Source organism: Penaeus chinensis, chromosome 35 (assembly GCF_019202785.1).
Source record: "Penaeus chinensis breed Huanghai No. 1 chromosome 35, ASM1920278v2, whole genome shotgun sequence".
Taxonomy (NCBI): Eukaryota; Metazoa; Arthropoda; class Malacostraca; order Decapoda; family Penaeidae; genus Penaeus; species Penaeus chinensis.
Window position 1 is genome coordinate 5,540,124 of NC_061853.1, and position 12,500 is coordinate 5,552,623.

The 12,500-nt window shown below is 40.8% G+C and overlaps 1 protein-coding gene across 3 annotated transcripts in view; it reads right to left on the bottom strand.

The window, feature by feature from the left end:
• Positions 1–10,247: 10,247 nt before the first annotated feature.
• The window catches only part of LOC125044341 (mitotic checkpoint protein BUB3-like), a 17,595-nt gene continuing 15,342 nt past the window's right edge, over positions 10,248–12,500 (bottom strand). For all 3 annotated transcript variants that reach the window (XM_047640962.1, XM_047640960.1, XM_047640961.1), the window contains 2 exons: positions 11,583–11,722; positions 10,248–11,317 (listed from right to left, as the gene is read on the bottom strand). In XM_047640962.1, coding sequence (XP_047496918.1) covers positions 11,202–11,317; positions 11,583–11,722 — 256 coding nt within the window. In that variant the 3' untranslated portion in view covers positions 10,248–11,201. The remainder of the gene's footprint in view (positions 11,318–11,582; positions 11,723–12,500) is intronic.

Consider the following 12,500-nt stretch of genomic DNA (forward strand, 5'->3'; position numbering starts at 1 on the left):
GAGAGAGAGAGAGAGAGAGGAGAGAGAGAGAGAGAGAGTGAGAGAGGAGAGGAGAGAGAGAGAGAGAAAGAGAGGAGAGAGAGAAAGAAAGAGAGAGAGAGAGGAGAGAGAGTGAGAGAGAGAGAGAGAGAGAGAGAGAGAGGAGAGAGAGAGAGAGAGATAAAATCCGAAACCGGGCAAGACCCTCCCGGGCGATACTGGCAAACCCACAATCTGGAAGAGGCGATTGCTTTGACCAACGAAATATACGATAAAATTATCACATTCAGCCCAAACCTTTTTGAAATTCCCAAATGCAACGCAACGCGAGAATTCATAAAAGAAATCAATTTCTTACTTCGCGAATATATCAACGCATCGCATCTTCAACCGCTTACTCTGAAAGCTGTCGCCGCTCTGCCCCAGCTCATCTGTCAGAGACCCCACGGCCGGTCAAAAACAGCTGAGGACATCAAGGCTGTGCAAAGAAGGATGGAAAAGTGGAAGAGAGGAGAAATAAGAGAGCTTCTAACTGAAGCGGAAGCACTACAAAAGAAACGAAAGAAAACATGGAAAAAAGTAAAAGAGAAAGATACAACGGCCAAATTCTCAGGCATGATGAAACAAGGGAAAGTGTCAATGGCGATAAGAGCACTGGCACCAGATGATGCAGCGGGGACCTTGCCCTTAGATGACACTACACGTAAGGCACTCAGAGACAAGCACCCCCCAGCGAGAGAAGCCGCTCCCGATACAATGTACGGAGGAACCTACATCCCACCACCAGCAGCAATATTTGATAGAATTACAGGTGAAGATATCAGGAAACACGCCCTCCACACAAACGGTGCAGCTGGACCCTCAGGAATGGATACCAAAGCCTGGAGGAACATACTAAGCCATGCGAGATACGGTAGTGTTGCGAATGACCTGTGCAACACGATTGCAGCCATGGCAAGAAAAATGGCAACTGAAACCTGCCAAGATACAGAGGCCTTCACTGCTTGCCGTCTCATTGCCCTTGATAAAAAACCAGGCTGCCGCCCTATTGCTGTCAGTGAAGTGCTAAGGCGAATAGTAGGGAAGGCAATCATGGAGGTGACAAAAGACGATATTAAGGCTGCAGTAGGAAACTTGCAAGTTTGTGCTGGACAGAAGGCAGGAGGTGAGGCAGCAGTGCATGCAATGAGAACCATATACAGTGACCCTGACTGTGATGCAGTGCTGTTGGTGGATGCAACAAACGCTTTTAACAACATAAACCGTCAAGCAGCAATCCATAATACGAGGATAAAATGCCCCAGTCTGGCGATGTACATAGAGAATTTATACAGAAAACCAGCCAAACAGTTTATATGCGACAGACACACAGGAAATTCTGACACCATTGAATCTGCAGAGGGCACAACCCAAGGCGACCCAGTGGCAATGGCTATGTATGCCATTGGTCTATTAAGACTGCAGGACCATATAAGCCATGAAAAAACGCAGGTGAAACAAGTGGCCTATGCAGATGACCTGGCAGGTGCAGGAAAAATAAATGACCTGAGGAAATGGTGGGACCTGATTCAACGACATGGACCACCACAAGGCTACCATCCCAATGCCCAGAAATCCATATTAATTGTAAAACCCGGAAACATTGAAAAAGCAAAAGAATGTTTTGGAAACTTGGAGATACAAATTAAGGCAGATGGAGAGAAGTATCTTGGAGCTGTCCTAGGAACTGAACAAACAAAAGAAACTTTTGTGAAATCCAGAGTAGAAGGATGGATAGGAGAGATTAAACGGTTAGCTAAAATCGCAAAAGAAGAACCACATGCTGCTTATACCGCATTCACCTTTGGCTTAAAGCACAAGTGGAAATATCTGATGAGGGCAGTACCAAACATAAGACACCTCCTACAGCCCATAGAAGACACCATCAAGAGGGATTTCATCCCAGCCCTCTCAGGTGGGCGAAACCCTACAGATCTAGAGAGGGCCATCCTGGAGCTGCCGCCAAGAATGGGAGGCATGGGAATCATCAACCCATGCAAAATATCAGACACGGAGCACCAGAACTCTGTTCGATTAACATCCCATTTGACGCAACATATAGTAAGCCAGATCAGACAAGGGGAAATAAACGAGGCAGAGCAGAAAAAAATGATATTAGAAATAACGAAGACTAGGGAAAAAAAACAAAAAGCTGAATTAGAGAATCTTTTACCACAGCTATCAGAGGACCAGCAGAGAAGAATGCAGATGGCACAGGAAGTGGGGGCATCCAACTGGCTCACGGCACTACCTATTAAAGCCAAAGGTTTTAGCCTAAACAAACAGGAATTTGTTGATGCCTTGGCTTTCAGGTATGGCTGGCATATGGATGGACTTCCACAATCCTGCTCATGTGGCTCCCCCTTCAACACAAATCACGCCATGACTTGTAAGACGGGAGGATTTGTCGTTATACGGCATGATGAAGTCAGGGACCTCACTGCCCAAATGCTCAGGGAAGTCTGCCATGACGTGAGGGTGGAACCAGACCTTCTGCCGACTGGAGGAAGAAGCTTCACCCTGAGATCGGTAAACACCGCAGAGGATGCTCCCCTAGACATCAGCGCCAGAGGATTTTGGGCCCGAGGCCAGAGAGCATTCTTCGATGTAAGGATCTTTAATCCTATGGCGCAGAGCAACAGGGACCAGGATCTACATGCTGCCCACGGAAGGCATGAAAACGACAAGATCCGAGAATATGGAGAACGAATAGAAGAAGTGGAACAAGGGACTTTCACGCCCCTTGTATTCACGACCACAGGAGGAATGGCACCAAGGGCAAAGGCCTTCTACGCTATCCTGGCGCAGCAACTGGCAGACAAGAAACAACAATCAAGAAGCTGCGTCACAGCGTGGATGAGATGCCGCCTGTCGTTCTCTCTCCTGAGATCTTCTCTCCTCTGCCTTCGTGGGACGCGATCAAAGCCGCCATCCTACACCAGCGTGAGAGACACCGACTTCGAGGAGACGGTGGAAGAAAGTAGACTAAGGGAAACTCTATTGTAATATGTATATATCTTATAGTGAAATAAAGATTAACAAAGAAAACAAAATATGGATGATGGCCACAGCCATTGGCGAGGTCGGGGCCAATGGACTGTATTGTGAACGGTAATACATATACGTTTTCACAACACAGTTTCTTTAGAATGGAGGCTGATGAAAAAAAAAAAAAAAAAGAGAGAGAGAGAGAGAGAGAGAGAGAGAGAGAGAGAGAGAGAGAGAGAGAGAGAGAGAGAGAGAGAGAGAGAGAGAGAGAGAGAAAGAGAGAATGAGAAAGATAGAGGGAATGAGAAAATGGGAGAGAGAGAATGAGAGAGAGAGTATGAGAGATAGAGAGAGAGTATGGAGAGAGAGAGAGAGAGAGAGAGAGAGAGAGAGAGAGAGAGAGAGAGAGAGAGAGAGAGAGAGAGAGAGAGAGAGAGAGAGAGAGAGAGAGAGAGAGAGAGAGAGAGAGAGAGAGAGAGAGAGAGAGAGAGAGAGAGAGCGAGAGAGATAGAGAGAGAGAGAGGGAATGAGAGAATGAAAGAATAAGAGAGAGAATGAGAGAATGGGGGAGAGAGAATGAGAGAATGAGAGAATGAGATAGATAGATAGATAGATAGATAGAGAGAGAGAGAGAGAGAGAGAGAGAGAAAGAGGGGAAGGGAGGGAAGGAGAGACTTTTTATTACTTTGACAAGTTTATTGAGACAAAAGTTTACATTTTAAAAGTATGAGTTAACGTAGGTTATTCTCACCCCACCTTAATAAGCCCCTGTGTGGGCTCACAGAACTTAGGTATGTGAACAGATTAGAATATATACAATACTTAAAATACAAAAATACATGTATTCAGAGTCAATGGTTTCCATACCAATAGAGTGGTATAACACGATGGTTTTCCATCCTCATCTTGATCAGTTCTCATCAGGCCTTTATCGTGTCCTTGTATTTTTCCAACTTTTTTGAATGGTTGCCTTTCTCTTGGTCTTTGTACTTAAGCAGGGGTGACCTGAAGATCGCAGAGAATGTTCCTCCCACTACACTGCTCTTATTTTTCTTTCTTTCCCCTTAATAGTTATTTTACAATCTATACTACACTCTGCAGGACCACAAATATTTTTAATTCCCATTTCTGTCTCTGGGGGAATTTCTTTTACAGCCTCCTCTCCCCTTTTTTGTTCTTCGGCATCATTGACCACTTGTTCCTGTGTGGTGCAGCGGTAGCGTTCTCGTCTAGCAATCTTGCTGACCTGCGTTCGAATCCCTCGCCGCCAGTGGATGGTAACCCCGGCCATCCCTTGCACACAGGGGATAGTTTAGAAGCAAAATGAAACAGACAGTATGTCATACCAAGAATATCCATTGTAATAAATGGAATCAAAACTAAAAACTTGTTCCAGTTTCTTTTCAATAACATCCATCCTCTACATCATCTGGATAATTGCGGATATTTCCTTTCTAGAAGTATCCGCATCACTTCTTTCACTTCCTGCCGCTCGTCCTGAGATTGATCATTGCCCTTCGGTGACGGTGCCACACGCGGTGAGCCCTACAGCAGGCGTTGGGGACTGAAGTCGTAGCCTCCCTCCGCACCTCTGCCTGCGTGGTGGCCGGCACTTTTTCTTGTGCTGCGATTCCTTGCTGGGGAACCGCCGAAATAATTTTTAGTTGTGGCCTCGCCCTGCATGTCATGGATCCGGCATTGTGGGAGCCTCCACAGTTACAGCAGCAAGGCTTAACCCTTTCTCCCTTATCTACTCTGGTACAGTAGATTCTAGAGTCCTGCTTTCTGTCACAGAACATAAATCGAGCATCTTGCTGACAGGTCCATGACTTATGGCCCCATCTGCAGCACTTGAGGCACATGACTGGCGGCTCCACGTACGGTACTACCCTCCTACGCCCCCGCTCCAGAGATGAATACCCTCTCTGGCACTACCCCTTTCCCTGGATACATGCCTCTTTACCCATACAAATCTGTCGTCGTCAACAGATATTCGGGATCCAATATCGTCGGGAAAATTATCACTTTCGTGAGCTTTTCCCCAGCCATTAGGACAGTCATCACTGTCCCCTTGTATCCCCCGAGTCGTTAGGGTCTGTTCCGCCTCGCCTGCCCGTACCGTGAGATACGGCCTCCCTCTGCCTTCCTTCATAAGTGGCTCGAAATCACGGTGGCCAAATTCCATGACCCGCCTTAATTTCTTCAGGAAACTCATAGCGCAGTCCTGTGGGAATAGCAATCGTTTCCTGCCATTCACATCGGCAACATCCTGATTTCCTGCTTCGGTTCCCTCTTCGTTCCTCTTCCTCTTCTCCCGCTCGCATGTATTCTCATTGTCACTCATGTTCTCATTTCCTTTACTACTTTCCCTTTTATGGGATACATTTGCAACACGTCGGAAAGGGGGGGGGGGGGCAATATGGCAACAGTAGTCATGCTGACAGAGGCACCTCACCCGCTCCCTGTCTGAGGGGCGGGTAAACACAGGATTCAGGAGAGAGAGAGAGAGAGAGAGAGAGAGAGAGAGAGAGAGAGAGAGAGAGAGAGAGAGAGAGAGAGAGAGAGAGAGAGAGAGAGAGAGAGAGAGAGAGAGAGAGAGAGAGAGAGAGAGAGAGAGAGAGAGAGGAGAGAAAGAGAGAGTGAGAGTGAGGGAGAGAGAGAGAGAGAGAGAGAGAGGGGGTTGAGAGTTAGAGAGAGAGAGGGAGGGAGAGAGGGGTTGAGAGACAAAGAAAGAGGGGGGAGGGGGAGAGAAAATATCTTAAAAAAAAAAAAAAAAAAAAAAAAGGACAAAGAGATAGAGTGACAGAGAATGACAGGAAAAGTGGCATTCCATATGGCACGCCACTTGAAAGTAATCATACAGGTACGTATGAAATCTTTCACACAGAAGTGGTGTGGCACGTTGTATTTGCCACGTGCGACCTGCGCGCCACGCTAAGATTGGACTTTTTCAGCGTGCGACCTGCCACCGCGGACAGATTGTCAGATTTTAAAGTGGCTTTTGAATCAAACTTTATTATTAGCCAAGTTAATATAATAATGTTAAACTCATATAATATATGATGTAAAAAAGGAAAACTTTAAGATGTATGGCATACATGGTGTAGTTTCGAAGTGTCTAGAAAGATTCCGCCAAACATTTGACAACACAGCTTCGCTCGCCCAGTGAGCGAGGCTTTGGTAGAGAGGGTAACCCTAAGCACGCGCAGTCTTGCAGGAGGAAACTGCGGTGTGTGCCTATTCTCGTGCATAACTCGCCTCTTACAGACAACGAATCTATTTACATAACATCTGTACAAAATGCAAATGTCTGTATGATACATCACCTCAGTACAATAAAAGACTATCAATGGTAGAATTATCACAAATATTTTTCCTTACAAGTATTTTCAGGATATTGAAACAAGTTTGCCTCGAGTTCTGCCCCAAAGTCATCCACTTTATTGCTCCAACTGACAAATATATAACACTGGAAAACACATGTTGCAGGAGCAAATCTAATAACACATTTTGTGTTCACTATCTAAGAAATTACTTTTAGCATAATTGATTTGTTACTATCACACCTAGTTTTGGCTCAGGGCCAATATTGATATATCATTATATATACATACAGTATAAGCAGAATATACAGATGCAAGGGTTTTATGTTCGATCATAATTATACAAGTGATGTTCTGTTTTCTGCTCTATATTTAACTTTTTTTTTTTTTTTTTTTTTTTTTTGGGGGGGGGAGAAATATCCATAGGAGTGTGAATTCTCCTGATATGTTGTTTTATATGTGGATCATTTACTCTTTAACGGGGTCAAATGATTACACAGACAAAGCAGCATTACTACAACTATTTTAAAGTTGTTGATCAGGACAAACCATGGGCTCCACACTTTGCTCGCAGTTGTAATGAAAATCTCAGGCAATGGTATCAAAAAAAAAAAAAAAAAAAAAAAAAAAAAAAAAAAAAAAACATGCCCTTCACAACTCCATCGTGTAGAGAGAGCATGGAACCGACTGTTATTTATGCTTGACAAAAGTTAAAAAATATAACAAAAAGAATAAAGCAAAATAGTATATCCCATCTTGCTTGGCCAACAGTGGATATACAAAATACCTCTGTTTCCTTTGTGTATGGCATAATCGAGCTGATGATTTCCACTATGTTCAGAAAGTTTAACCACCACAAGACATATTCCAGGAAGACAGTTCTTAAAAGAGCAATCATTCAGTAGAGGCCTGTATTTTATGAGAAGGCCCTCGGTATCAGTGGGTAAGGCTCGTGTCAGAAATGCTTATTATTTATTAGTCTTTCTCTACATAAGACCCTCCAAGAGTGAAACATTCATTGATTTGTGCAGCTGTGGACTCCTCACTTGTAGAAGTCCATAGGTTGTATTTGAAGTCATGAAATGACTTCAGTTTCATCTTGGGAACATTTGCCCTCCAAAAATTACTTCATGGACGTTAAGAGGTGACAGTCAGATAAATAAGGAGGATGAGCAAGGCTGTCATAGCTACAGGAGTTTTGAACAGGGGCGTTGCCTTGTAGGAGGCGGACAGCTTTGGTTAACATTCCACATCACTTGGTTTTGATGGCCTCCCGCAATTTCTATAGCAGTCAAGTGTATAAAGTTCCTGTACGTATAATACTTTTGTCAAGAAATCCATCATCACTACTCCATGCTGGCCCCAAAAGACAGTGCGCATGACCATGGGGGAGTGAGTCAAGTGCTTCCATTGTTTAGACTAGGCCTTAATTTCTTGATCATAGTGATGGACCCAAGTTTCATTTTGTGTAATTAGTCTGTCAAAAAAGTCCTCCTGGTTTTCTTGGCACATGGCCAAGAGCCTTGGAACTATGCAGCCTGGGAGCCCACCGAGCAGACCACTTTTGCAAATGCAGAAGGTAATGAATGATTTTGCCCACAGACCCAACACTAATTCGTGACATCTTGGGCTAGCTGATTTTTAAACAAGGGCAATCAACTTAGTATATCTCATTAAAATGGACTGAGGTTTCCCACCAGTCAGGTTGAAACAAATTTCACTCTTTTCGGTGTTTAACCCAACATTGACAGGATAGCAAAAATACATGCCATGTCCACTGTCTTTTTGTATACCGATTGTCTTTACACATAAATGGCTCCACAAGGTCAATCACTAATCCTACCTAGCTCACATGTTTATCCATTTCCTTGATATTCAAAGATTTTTTTTTTTTTTTTAATCTTTTATTGCTATGTATTGTTAATATCCTTATAATAATTATAATGTTAATAACAACATTAACAGCAGTTAGAGGAGGGGGAAAAAAAAAACTCAAGGGAATGGTACATCAGCTGAGGATATGAGATATGGTGTGATTACCTGGCACCATTGGGTTAAAATGGAAAGGACATTGTCAGCCAAGTATGGTAAACCATCATTATTACAGTTGTGTAAAAGATAAGAAAGGTTAGCATTTGTATCTGTATGTACGCAAATAAAAGTGCATTTAAAGGAACTGTCAATGTAATCCTGATTCACGGTAGATCCCTTCGACATTGTACAAGTGTACTTCCAAAATGATAAAAGGAAGGGAAGGAAAGAAAACAAAGTGCTTTCTAGAATTTATTTATACAGGGTCTTCATTCAATACCACCAGTGAGTGCCTTTCCTTCTTTTGAAGAGCAACTTTTTGCATTTACTGGAAATACAACTTTTTTTTCAGTCTCTTGATATAAACTTTATGCTCATTATGTGCTGTAAAATTAAAATACCACTTGAAATAACTTGATGTTATCTCACTAGATACAAGTAAGTTAAAATTCTTACTATAATGGCACTGAAAGCTCTTAGCCAGCAGAACAGTAGAAATAGAGCTACCAAAAATAGGACAGAATGAAAATGGATGAGACTGGGAAGGACAATCATAATGAAAAGGAAAGGAAGTAGGAGGAGGAGGAGGATTCAAAAGACTAATGACAGGAGGTGGTCAGAGAGATCATTTTGAGGAAGAATCAAAGGAGAAGATGCAGCAGCAACTTTAGTAGTCATTTACAATCTCCATGGTGACTGTAGCTGAAATTGTCAGATGTCGTTATTATTTTCATATCTTTGAAACAAAGTGAGAGCAGAAGCCATGGCTTAAATATGACTTAGAAAATAGAAGGAAAATGTATTAAAAAGATAAAAAGAAAGTAATTTCCTTCATTTTCCTTTCCTGTAAAACTATCACTCAATTCCCATTTAATGTTGACATGAAACAGTAGCAACTAACAACAAAATTGCCATCTGAATGACAAGAATGGTATCCTTGAGCATTAATACTATAACCAAGTCTCTGGCGTCTTTTTAAATTACAAGCATCATTGAGGAAAAGATAATCTCTTGCAAAGAAAAGAAAAAAGTAAGTAAATCCTTCTTTGAATGTATTTATTGTTGTTTATTCTGGCAGTGACAGTTTCAACCATCTCCACTGAATTTGCACTTCTACCCTAGTTTTTCATCAAAATATAAAATTATGCACATAACTCTTCCAATTACTAGGTTAAGTAAAAGGAAAGCTTTAATATAGTTCTATCACTAAGGAAATATCATCTAAAAAATCCTCCAAAAGATAAATATCTCACAAGCCCATGCTAAACACATCTTGCAGATACATGTCAAAATAATTTAATGGACATTTTTAGTATACCTCGTACCTCAAAGTACTGGACCTTTACCTACATGCAAGCTTGAGGGTTCACACTTGTTGGTATACTGTTTGAGCTTCATAGGCAATATTTTTTTGTTTTCTTTTCTTACAAAGAAACATGATCTATAGGTTTCAAGCAATAGAAAGAGCCAAGCAGAGAAATGGCATGAGGAAAAAATTAGTGGCAGTAATAATAATAATAATAATTAAAAAAAAAAAAAAAAAAAAAAAAAAAAAAAAAAAAAAAATAATAATAATAATAATAATCATAATCATAATAATAATAATCATAATACTAATAATATAAAAAAAAATAATAATAATAATTATAATAATAATAATAGTGATAATGATAATGATAATGATAATGATAATGATAATAATAATAATGATAATGATAATAATAATAATGATAATAATAATAATAACAATGCTATTGATAATAACTGAAGTAACAAAAGCTTCAATAGCATTTATGTATTGTAATTTTGGTATACTTTGTGAAGTAGGCAACATCAAAGAATTTATCAAAAGATAAATTCATGGATTGGACAATAAAAACTAAAACAAAAGATAAAAATGTTTTATACCACAAGCTGGCTAAAGAAATTCTGAATACACTTTTCTTTGATAGTTAAAGAATTGTCACTTACACTGTTCATATCATAATGATGGGGAAACAAAGAATGAGACAAAAGAAGGAAAAAAGAGGCATGAAAAAGAAGGCAGAGGTCGGTGGGCCTTATTCCAAATGCTATCAAGTTCTAAGGAGGATGGAACCATTCTATGTAGTTATTGCTGACATTGTAATTCTCCCTAGGCATACTTTGGCATATGCAGCAGTGGTAAATATGTGAAATAACCTCTGACACTTTTGTACTGTTGCAATTGAAAAATACATTAATAAACACATTTCGATAATCATTTATCTACACTGCAAAAGTCTTGTAAAGTGGGCTGTACCTCTCAATATTCAGGAACTATCCACATGGAGAAAAATAAAACCAACAAAGGCATTCACAAAAATTCTGCCCACTTCATTCAGTATCTTCTAAACATTAGCTGGTATTCTTCTTCAGACCTTCCTGGAAACTGTATGAATATGAATACAGGATTCACAAGTTCCCCCATTGAAAATGAACTTTGAAAACAATGGTAAAGACATTTTGAGGTTATTAAGCATATTTACCCATTTGCTTAAAAGTAATTAAGGCCTGAATTGCCAAGCTACTGATAAAATACATAGAAAACTATTAAAAGATATGAAAGAAGCACCTTTTATCTGACTACACTAAACAAGTGCTGGTCAAATATTTGGTCTAATCATAACTTTAAAATTCACTAACACTTCATATAGAATGGCATACATACATACCACCATATACAAAATTGAGGTACTATGAGTGTTAACGTCCCAGAGCCCACCGACACACATTGGACCCGTGTAATGGACAGCCCTCTTTGCTACATCATGACAGAGGGATTACTGTAAAAGATGCAAGCTCCTTGTCTGCTCTGGCTCCTTATTTTGGCTTCGTCTCTTGGTCTGTCACACGACGGATGAAGATACAGTCCTCTGGCATGGGGTCAATTTCCTCTTGTTCATACATATATGAGCAAGCAATTGCTAGTGTGTTACCTGCAGGAGGGTAAAAAGTTGATGTTACTTATGTTTAACTTATGTTATCTACCTTAAGTGTGAATGAGTGAGTGAATGAATGAGTGAGTGCGAGTGCGAGTGTGTGCGTGCGCGTGTGCGTATTGGGGCGTGCATGCATGTGCATATGTGTACGTGTGCATGAGTCTGAATATGGAACAGTATCTCTAAACATTAATGGCAACATCTTACACTTATATTCTAAAAGACTAGATTGCTATAACGAAAAATGCAAGATCAATCGTACCATCATTGCTGAAGCATAGGGAGGATATGGAAGTTGGATAACGATGGAACTGGCATAGGCGCTTCTTGTTGAAGCCGTCCCATATATTGACATACCCATCAGAACCTCCTGTTGCAAAGGTATTGTAACCATTGTGGAAACTGGAAAGGAGCAAAAATACAAATCAGTCATATCATTCATGAAGAAGAAACCAGTAGTAGCCTAATTTTTATTATTACTATTCTCTAAGTGTTAAAATCTTTTCAATGCTTTTATTACTACAATTTAGCTCTAGGATGGCATGAAATATATGCCATGTCCACATGGATCCTCTTGGATCCGGGTGTTTCATTAACCACAATTAGCCAAATTTCAGGCATTAGGCTTAATTGAGTACGCACTCACAGGTGTGTGGCTTATAAACTTGGCACACACGAACACTCATGGACAGGGGCGGATCCAGAACTATTCTGAAGGGGGGGCAGTTGATAAAGGGGGCGCTTATAAACCTTCAGTATTTGATTGATATTGTACCATCACTATGTTGCTGTAGGAAATCAGTTTAGTTTACACCGTAGGTCCTGCTCACTTTGAGTGGTTTGAAAACTGTTTATGGAAAGTTTTAGCCCTGCTACTTTTTATACCCTGCCACTACCTCGACAGAAAAAGATTGTCATTCTATGTTTTATAATGATTTGACAGCGAGAATGATAATTGCCGATTATATGTTTCGTTTTTGGATGATCCGAGGACTATGAAACCCATGAGGTTCCTCCGTTCCCCCATGGCCACGAGTCAAAATTCTCATGTGGCAAGTTTCCATCAACCCATCCATTTTCAATATGTGATTTCCATGTCATTCAGATCATAGGAGTAAATTCTGTTGACACAGAGATGGCTCGACAAGTACTTTGTGATCAAGGAGTCTCTTGCTACTCA